Here is a 10385-nt window from a genome sequence, read left to right on the forward strand (position 1 = left end):
CAAATGTATCTTGAGGGAAATATGTAGGATGCAATTTAAGTCTGCTGTTGATAAACACATGGGGATGGTCATATCAACAACAGAGCTTCAAGCCACCAAATTGAAACATGGTGAAACAGATCTGTGGTATACCAATTCATTTAATTGCTCTGGAAGACTCTTAGGAACCTACCACAGCTATACTTAGATGAATTCTGCTTCTAGGGACATGCCTTTTTTTTTTTTTTCCCCCCCCCCTTCCACTTTTGAACCAGCTGAAGGAGAATTGTGTAAGTCTTGATCACAAGCTTTACTATTCTTGCCTGGCCTCATGCAACAGCACTTTAAAGCTCTTTTTAATCACAAAAAAGAACAGCCCTCTAAAATCCTCAGAGAAAACAAAAAAAAAGAAAAGTCAGGTGGGAAAAGAAAGGTTCTGAGACTATTTTGGGATAGCGGAAAAAAAAACATGATAACATTCACAATTTAAGACAAACCAGCTGATATTCAAAGCAATCTAGTTTTCATAACATAGGATCTTAAGAACACCACGCTCAATCAGAAAACATTGTTCAGAAACCATTCAGATAGATTTTATTCGCAACATTTTATTAGAAACTAATGCATAACACAACACAATCAGCAGTTCTCTGGGATAACAAGAAATTACTCAGCCCTGTCAGAACTTGGGACAATGTCAGCACATGGTTTCAGGACCATACTACTTACTTCAATCACAGCAGCAATGGCATGAAACAAATGGCACTTCCCAGTGAAAAAGTTATGTACCAACAAAAAGTCTTTTTTTGCTTAGTTTTTCCAAGAGGCATTTTATTATGACAAAATAAGCAATATCAAGACGAATTCACTCTTTCAGCAGTTGGCCTACTGCATTGTGCAGTGATCATAGAGCTTTTATCCTATGCTTAAAATACTTCAACTTTTCATCATTTTAAGACTGCTCTGATTGGTTCCTTTCAAGGTTAATAAGGGCATTTAAGACAGGTATGTTCTAGATAACAGTATCTATTCTTTCCAGATGTTTCAGAAAATAATATAAAATTCAGAGATGGATTTTATTTGCAGCTCTTCTGTGCCCATCACACACTCATTTTTCACTTGGTCTTCCCTAGTTGTTAATATATCAGCTGACCCATTACTGAGCACTTAGCTGCTATCCCAGTAAAATACAGCATACCCTTTTTATGAGGCTGTTTAAATATCCCAAACTTTAAGATTTACTTGCAGTTTCACATAGGCCTCTCTTACCTGTTAACCTATGCCAGTGTTTCCTCCCTGTGACAGCCACCACTAGCTGCAGTATCTTCTTCCTTGGTGCATCTGTAAAAACAGGATTTAAACGCTGTGGCAAACCAGCCATTTCCTTACACTATAACGGCCTGACGGGTGTGGAGGCTAAGTGTGGTGCATGCCCAGGGAGAACTTATGGGTCCCCCACCTTTTTGAGTGCTTAATTCTTGCTTTTGAGTGATATCCATTATCCAATGGACTTACAGAAAACTTTTTTTGTTGTTCTATTTACTTAAGTTCCTCCTGCTTGCTTTCTGACAATGCTCACAGAATATACTCTATTTGAGATAGTTACTACATGACTTACATATTACTACTAAAAAGCCATGCAGAAGCAAACAGATTTTTTTACAGCTGCTTCATTTGGCTTGCACTACAACTTAGCTTACTAGATAAAATAGCAGAACAAAGAATTATATTCCTGTCTTGAAAAGTACCTTCCTACAGACAAACGCACCTAGCCTCTGCAGCTAAGCTTCCAAGAATATTCCCAAAAAATGACATGCTCCCTGAATCCAGCCTGCTCTCCCTCAGCTCTCACACAGGTGACGCTGCTCACAGGCAACCAAAGCCAGTGACACATTTAATGCATTTCAATACTTTTTTTTTTTTTTAAACCCAGGTAGCTGCCGAAGCTGCGTTTGTTCGCCCGAGAACGCAGCAGAACCCCCACTCCCTGCTGCACCTACCCCCAACTCTTGCGACGCGCTAACTGCCACTAACGGCCACCCGCAGCGCGCACGCGCACTTTAAAGCCAACGGCCGCCCAATGGTCGGCGCACGTGCGCGGCGGGCGCCGGGGCGGGGCCGGCGGGAGGGAGAACGCGCGTGCGCGCGCCGACGACAGGGGAAGGGGCGGGGCTCCATTTCAAACCGGGCGGCGCGGAGGTCGGCGGCCGTTGCGCCCCTTGCCGCCATGGCCAAACAGCTCGGCCGGGAGCAGCAGGGCATCACTCTGCGCGGTAGCGCCGAGATCGTCGCCGAGTTCTTCTGTAAGGGGCGGCGGGAGGCCTCGCGCTGGGGGGCGGGAGACAGGGGGTGTTCTCCGCCGGCCGTTTGGCCGCCATGACGGCCGAGGAGAGGCGGGGCTGGGCTGGCCCGTGCTCCTGCCCCCTCCTCCCGTCTCACCCTCTCTCCTCGCGGTGTCTTGCAGCCTATGGGATCAACAGCATCCTCTACCAGCGGGGCATCTATCCGCCGGAGACCTTCACCCGCGTGCAGAAGTATGGGCTCACCCTCCTCGTCACCACCGACCCCGATCTCCAGAACTACCTCAACAACGTGGTGGAGCAGATGAAAGGTGCAGGGGAGGGCAGGGGTGCTGGTGCTGGGACAGGACTCTGCCCTCTCCTTGCTGTATTTCTGCCTGTTGTCTCTCTTGTGCTGCCAATAACTGCTGTGGCTCCTTGCAGAGTGGTTGTACAAGTGCATCGTGCAGCGCCTGGTGGTGGTGATCTCCAGTATCGAAAACAATGAGGTCCTCGAGAGGTGGCAGTTTGACATAGAGTGTGACAAAACTGCAAAGGATGAGAGGTGAGCACCAGTGTTCCCCTGCGCCTGATCTGGAAACAACCTGCTCTGATACTCCTGGCAGCTGTTAGGAGCCTCTGTGCCGTTCTGTACCTCTTCTCCCCATATGAACAGAGAAGATGTCTCTTCAAACTTGTTACCTAGCCTACTGCTATTCCTTGTGTAAACCAGTTGTAGTACTGAAGCACATGTAATCCTTGTATGCTGTAAGAACAGTATCAAATAGAAACCTGACTTTTCATCTTCAGCAAAACATAAAAAACAGTATCAGGTAGGTGCCCTAAAGAATTAGTTCTGCTTTCCTATCGTTTTGCCAAAACACTGTCATTCGCTTCACAGTGAAGAGGTAACTGACGCCTTACAAGTACTGTGAAGCTTCACAGAAAAACAACTTGAAATTGAAAATCAATTGTTCTAAGCCTGTTTACCTAAGACTTTATGTCCCAGTTACACAAAATTATACAGCAAGCAGAACAGTGGCAGCTTAATAGAGAGAAAATTATTAATGAAATCTGCTAGCGTAGTAGAAAATTCCTTTCCTAACAAAGCTTTCTTTCTCTTCCAGTGCACCCCGTGAAAAATCTCAGAAGGCTATTCAGGATGAAATCCGATCTGTTATCAGACAAATAACTGCCACAGTAACTTTTCTGCCTTTGTTGGAAACTGCCTGTGAGTATTCCTAACCTCCCTAAAGAAATCAAGTCCCATTTGTAAAAGAGGGAGGGGAGAGAATTTAGAAAACACTTCTGGTTCGCCTTGTATGCTTAGTTTTCTTATTACAACATACAGTGTCACTTACTGTAGCATTTCTGACATGAGATTGTTGTTAAGTGGAGACCACATCTGTTGCCACTGCACAATATTGGAAAGATATGTCAGATCATCTTGAAGGATTATCCCATACTGCTTTTTCTACAATAAACACTAAAAATCATTAAGGAAAATATATGATCTCATTGAAGAACTTTGAAACTTCATTTTGGGGATTACTGGTACTTTCTACCCTGAAATAATTTAAACTTTTGTCAAAATGACAGAGCTCATTAACTTAATAAAACTAGCAAGTGTACTTGGTACTTTGCATAATTATTTTATATAACTACGAGCATTCATATTTGTATCACTCTGTGCTGTGCTCACAGCATCTATCTGAAGCAAATACTATATATAACTCAGCTGCTTTAATGCATATGTTTAAAAAGGGGAGAGAAGTTAATCTCATCAAATCTTTAAATAGAAAACTCTACTGATACATAGTGAGAACCTTCCCTTGTGAATGTACTTCTCTTCGCATAACTAGTACCACTTCAATTTCCTTAAACTTCAGATGTTTAACCTTCTTCCAACAAGCTGATTCTTATGCCCACTTTACTGTTTACTTGTCCCCCTCTGCTTATAGGTGCCTTTGACTTGCTGATTTACACAGATAAAGACTTGGCTGTGCCAGAGAAGTGGGAAGAGTCCGGACCGCAGTTCATAGCCAATTCAGAAGAGGTTCGTCTTCGCTCCTTCACTACCACAATCCACAAAGTGAATAGTATGGTAGCTTACAAGAAGGACTCATTTCCTTAAGATGTGCCTTTTGTCATCTCTACCCTGTCCTGTGTAGCTGCACTGTGAACAAACTAAGCAATGAATAGCAGCCTTCTGTTACTGTGGTTTGGCCAGGAGCACGATACAGAAAGAGGACAAAGCACTTGTCTATGATTACAGATACGGTGAGGTCACACTAGTCTAAGCTGCCATCCTTTCCAAGAAGGATATGAAGAACTTACCCACTACTAGAAACTGATTATTATACTGAACAGGATGCACCAAGTCAATAGTGTGTTATAGACACTACCTTAGGAGCAGTTGCTGGAACCATCTTAAGTGTCTATAGCTTAAAAGCTTTATATATATTATGCTCTAATGGCACTCGAGGTCTATTAACATTTAAAAATCTTGCTCCAACACACCAGATTCTCATGGTAAAAGAATCAGTTCTGTATGCCATAAACAATCATGAAGCTAATCAGCAGAACAGTTGAATGCTTAGTTACTTGTCGTTCCTAGCCCTTGAAAGCAGCTGTTCTTCAGAAAAGTCAAATGCACAATGCCTTGTATATTAATGACTTTTCTGGACTAGGTAGTTTTGGGGATGTTCCTCAAGGTTGGTGTATATTTCTTCAGTGTCTGTCCTATATCTATGTTTGTATTTGTGTTTTTATAAATAAAGCTTGAAAACTTACCATACTCCTTAGTTTGTTGCTCCATTGTTTAGGTGAAACATGTACTCTAGATTTCTTTCTCTAAACTGCACTCCTGGATTTCTCTATAAGATTCAAAATGTTTCATAGCGACCACAACTCTCCCTTCTTCATTCTTTGACTTACGCTGTGAATTGTCATTCAGTGACAAGTCTAGTGAACTTGGAATCAAATGTTGCCTTCCACCTTTAATACAAAGGTATCACAAGAGAACACTCTACACCAAGCCACTGCTAGAAATGGGAACTTAAATGTCTTAAGAGCTTTTGAATTCTTATTCCAGCTTTTGTTCCTATCTACAACATTCATGTATTTCTTCCGCTACATCAATATTCTGATTATTTTTAACTAAACTGCAGCAATATTAACTAAAATACTGGTTGTACTAAGGTTTGCAGCGCTTGTATGATGAGTTATGAAAGGAGAATCCTTTTGGAAGAGATGTAAAGAACCCATTCACCTACCACAGAAATAGCAAACAGCGATAGAGAGGTAATTCCTGCTATTTGCTTTCATACCAGCAGAGAGCTCAATAACTAATTCTTTTACAACAGCACAGAGCCTAGTTTCAGCAGCCTTAAAATCATACAAAAGTATGGTAACTTTTTATAAAGTTTATTAGAAAAATCCTTACTCATATAAAATCTACAGACATATTTATAGATTTAATGGACTTTCCTACCATGGAATAGTTGAACTTAGAAAGTCAGGTTGTGCTATCTTATGTCACCAGCACAAACACACAGGTTGTAAAATAAAGTATGATTCAGGTACTTCCAGAAATATCCTGGTATTCCTGGCTAGGACTGGCACCATATCTACCTTCCTCCTCAGCCTGTCAGCAGAACACTGTTTTAAACCGGTGGCTGCAAAGCCTATGTCTACCTGAGAAGAGCACTGCACAAGCAAATGCAGCTTCAAGCACTTCCCTCAGTGAGAAATGGATCAATGTATTAACACCACATATCAGTTGTAAAAAATAAGGTTAAATGGAACAACAGCCAGGTATTTTTGTCAGAGTTAGAGGCAGGAAATGGCTAACACGGAATTGTGGTAAGGCATCCAAAAAGTTTGTTTTGCTGAAGTGCAGAAGTCAACTTGCTCCGGGAAGTTCAAGTCATCTTGTGCTTACACCAAAGGCATCTTCTTCCTCAAATTGCATCATTAATTTTATTTTAAAAATAAAGCCAGCAGCAATCAGGAGATGGTTGCAGTACTTCATAGCAGAATCAGATGTCCATGAAAAATACCTGGTACCATGAAAATACCATGAAAAATACAAGGTACAGCTCTTAAACATTTTCAAAGACCCTGCAGAACAGGAGATGAAATAAATAAATAAAGTTCAACAGTCAGCTTAATGCAACCTAACATAAGTCACGTCAAAGTCCAATAGCATTTGCCAGTGCCCATCAGGACCCACAGTCTTCCCCTTGGCAGTCATCCTCATGATCCTACAAGCACTTAAGTTTCCTCTGCTTTGGGGCCAATTTTGTACAATGAAAAATCAAAACAGGGAAGTCCTTCTCATCTCTGATGCCAGTAGAGCCAGTGTTTGGAAACCAGATAAATGTCAGTATTTAGGGGTCGCCCCACATGTGTGCCTCACCTCATCAGTTCAGCTGACGGATAAGCCGGTTGATTTCTTCACCTCTGCATCCAGGCTTGCCCATTTCCTTGAGGAAACCCACTTGATTACGTGCAGCGTGGCGAGCCACTGACAGATGGAATGGCCACAGGAAGTCTGTGACTTTTTGGAAGTATTTCCCAGCTGAGTAGATTTCATGAATGAGATCTTCCAGGCAAATAATACCACAGTCTCCTGAAGGTTAAAAAAAAAAAAAAAAGAAAAAAAAAAAAATTTGTGTGTCTGTGGTATTTTTACCTTAACTGTAGCATCTTTCAGCAAGTCACCCCAGAATCACCAATCCTCCACATACACACCCCATAACATCTTTCTTCCTCCCTTCCCTCTTACGTGCTTTGATTCATTTTATTTTCTTATCTCTCTCCTTACCTAAATGTTCCTCTATCAACACGTTGTCTGTCAGAGGGACCCTCTTTTTGTTAATCTTGGCCTGACCCCGTTTCAGAATGAGCTCTCGTACAGACTTGAGATTAGGGTATCTGTAACAAAAAAATATATATATGTAACTGACAGAGAAGACAACTGTTCTGCTTCTGATGAGTGTGAAAGTGACCAAGGTATGTTTTGAGAACATAGATATGTTTTAGATAAACAGGGACAAATTTTAATTCTGAAGTTGCTAATGCTAAGGCTTTCACTGAAAAATCCATGTATGGATTTGACCATGCTGTGATACTAAAAGGAAAAAAAGAAAGAAAAAAAGTAAAGCTGTGATATTTACACGCTATCTCCTACTAAAGCATCAAAACAGAACTTACCCCCATGCTACATAAGGCTCCACAATCCGTAGCATCTTCAGAGACTGTGGAGTCAGTTTGACAAATGTTCCACTGAAAATTTTTCTCAATCGAAGCAACTCAATCACTCTTCGTACTTTCAGACTCACTCCCTTAATCCTGAATCATGAAAAAAAAAAGTTGTCAGCAATCCTCTTTCTCTAGTACAACAACAAAACAGCCTCAAACTACCTACAAAAAAGCATGTCCACACTGACCATACATCTTTATTTAGAAATAATGTAACATTACAAACAGCAGCAATAACAAAAGGCAAGGAGTAGCAAAAGCTTCTTACTCTACAATCCGTACAACAAAGGCCAGATTGTGGTCCTGAGGTACAGCCACCCCTCCAGGCCTCTGCTTCATGCGCCGCAGCCGGACCTCGTCTCGGTGTTTGCGCCATGAATCTCGAACGAAAGTCTCCAGGCGTTTAAACTGGATCTGTTTCCCTTTTTGGTGCTAAAGACAAAGTGGTAAAAGAATGATCACCCTCCCCAACACGAGCACCTCTGCATCTTACAGGTTTACATCAAATTATAATGAAAGTAAATTAAATGGTCAAACTGAATTCACAGTTTGTGCCATACTCTTTTAATTTGGGGAGGGCGGGGGGGGAGGGGGAGGGGACAATAAGAAGAAAGCAGTTTTTAATGTACAAGGCCAAGAGAGACAAAACTAAAGCTCAGACTGAGAACTGAAGAAGAGACATAAAACTGAATTAAACTGCAAGGCTTAAGTGGTGGGCAGTAACATAAAACCCACGAGCCAACAGAGGTTTTCCCCAGGAAAAATATATATATATATATACGTGGAGCAAGACTCCGGATACTTCTAGAGACAGCAGAAACAGGTTTGAGGACCACTGCGTTTCTGTCAGCCCCAACCCACTGCTTTCCACACGAGCAAGAGCAGAACAGGCCCAGCCGTTCACAGCAGCACGCTGGCTGCAGCACCCGAGCTGAACTACCAGGGCGTTTTTAAGTGAAGGGGCCCAATGCCGCACGCTTTTTGCTCCCGACACCACAGCCCGCCTCGCAAGCGCCCGCAGCCTCCCTCGGCCCCCGGCGCCCCGCAGCACCTTGCGCTTGTTGAGCAGCGCCTGCTTGGCCTGCGTAGCCTTCAGGGCCTGGTAGGCCTTCCGCTTCTTCAGCAGGTTCTCGGGCACCAGCGGGATCTTCCGCCTCGGCCTGACCGAACGAGAGCCGTTAGCGCCGCCAGCCCCGGGAGCGCCGCCATCTCCCTCCCCGCTCCCGCTCCCGGTCCCGCCGCCGCCTCCGCGGATGGCGGCAGATGGGCTCCCTCCCCGGACCACGACTCACTCGGGCTCCGCCATCTTGCCGCTGCCCCTCTCCCGCCCCGCCCCGCTAAGGGCCGCCCACGGCCCCACTCCCGCGCCTCCTCCCGGCGCCCGGCACGGCAGCACCCGGCTGCCCGGCCCGCCCAGCGGCTCTGCGGGGGGACGCTCCGTCCCCAGCCCGCCGGCACGGAGAAGCCCCGGGACACCGAGGCGGTCCTCCTCCGTGGGAGGAAGTGGCCTTCCCGGCGGGGAGCACCGGGAGGGAGGTCCAGGCCGTGGGGCTTAACGTGCGGAGTGCAGGGAAGCCCAGTCCCACTGCTAGCAGCAAGGGAAGCAGCAAGGAGCAACAAACTGCCCAGTGCTGCCCCAGGCCATGCCACAGTGCTCCCAAGTAACCTGGAGGCTGCAGGGCAGCAGCAGTGATCCAGAGGTGCCATATCCTCCACATGGGCACTTGGAGCTGCCTGGAGTACTGAGACTGGGGGTTTAAAGGAGCCTCAGAAAAGCCCCAGTGTGAGTGGCCAGTGGTGCCTGGGAAGCCTCTCCGGTCCCCCCTGGGTACCCATGTGCTGGCACCTTCCCTGAAGCGGGCAGCAGGCAGCCCTTGGGGAGGCAGTGTGGGGCTAAGCCCCACGGGGTGTGCGGTGCTGCAGCACTGAGTTCAGGCAAGGGGGGCAGCGGAACCTGCCCTGGGCAGGGCAGCTCGGGGATCACTCGCTCCTTGTGAGCCGTGGGAGGCTTTTCCCCGGCAGAGCCGCACAGAGCCCTGTGGAGGGAGCAGTGAGTGGGAGCAGAGCAGCTCCCAGGACGTGCCAGGAACAAACTGTCTCAGATGCAACAGGACACTTCTGTGTGACAGAAGCCAGCCTGCCATTTTTCCATGGCTCTTCCGCAAGACAGAAAAATAATAAGTTTAGTCCAACTGTTCCTCGTTGATAAACAGCTTTAAGTCCACCTCTCACCAGAGCTCCTGGTACCACCACACCAAATCTACCCCTTGTGCTCTCCACACATCAGACAAGAGCCATCATGTCCTGCTGGGCTGACTTTTTGATCAGTTAAGGTGACTTTTATATGAAAGATGGAGGTGTAGCTTTGAAGAGGAAAATGTACAAACATAGCAGAGACCCATTCAGGGAGAAAAGAGGTTGCCAGTGAAAAATATCCACAGGCAGGAACCCATCAGGTGTTTATATCACACGCTTATGTGTGGACAGTATTCCCAGCATTCATCCCAACACATACCTTAAAACGAGGTGAAGGAGGGAGGAAGCAGAGGCCTTATCTGAGGCCTCAGAAAGGTCATCACTGTTCTCATGGTGGGGGTGGCTTGTGGATAGCCTTGGGGAAAACGCATCTTCTTAGAACACAAGAAAGGACCATTGCACTGAGCCTGCAGGAGGTTTTGAATTTATGGAAACTCGGGCAGGATTTATGTAGAGCAGAGCTGAATTTTGGGCTTGACCCAAGGCTGAGTGCTGGCAGGAGCAGCTAATGCGACTAAGCAGAGCACAGGGCTGAGACCAGGGGACAGTCAGCCATGGGGACAGCACAGAGAGGGTCGGCATAACCCCCCCGGCATAGAGAGAGGC

General features: G+C 45.6%; 2 protein-coding genes across 2 annotated transcripts; one reads left to right on the forward strand and one right to left on the reverse strand.

Annotated features, from left to right (window-relative positions):
• The first annotated feature begins 2206 nt into the window (after positions 1-2206).
• On the forward strand, positions 2207-4673 carry MAD2L1 (mitotic arrest deficient 2 like 1). Its single transcript, XM_088527705.1, has 5 exons — positions 2207-2282; positions 2444-2590; positions 2703-2823; positions 3386-3489; positions 4220-4673. The coding sequence occupies exons 1-5, from the start codon at positions 2207-2209 to the stop codon at positions 4390-4392; spliced, it is 621 nt and encodes a 206-aa protein (XP_088383831.1). The 3' UTR covers positions 4393-4673.
• Positions 4674-6679: 2006 nt separating this feature from the next.
• Positions 6680-8870, reverse strand: RPL7L1 (ribosomal protein L7 like 1). The gene is made up of 6 exons (XM_088527692.1): positions 8816-8870; positions 8575-8683; positions 7792-7955; positions 7476-7613; positions 7087-7196; positions 6680-6891 (listed from the first exon to the last, which is right to left on the reverse strand). Exons 1-6 carry the CDS (start codon positions 8827-8829, stop codon positions 6683-6685), a joined length of 744 nt encoding a protein of 247 aa, XP_088383818.1. The 5' UTR covers positions 8830-8870; the 3' UTR covers positions 6680-6682.
• Positions 8871-10385: the final 1515 nt, after the last annotated feature.

The sequence above is a fragment of the Tinamus guttatus genome, unplaced genomic scaffold (genome assembly GCF_059628265.1).
Source record: "Tinamus guttatus ecotype Peru unplaced genomic scaffold, ASM5962826v1 Tinamus_guttatus_pri_ptg000288l, whole genome shotgun sequence".
Lineage (NCBI taxonomy): Eukaryota > Metazoa > Chordata > Aves > Tinamiformes > Tinamidae > Tinamus > Tinamus guttatus.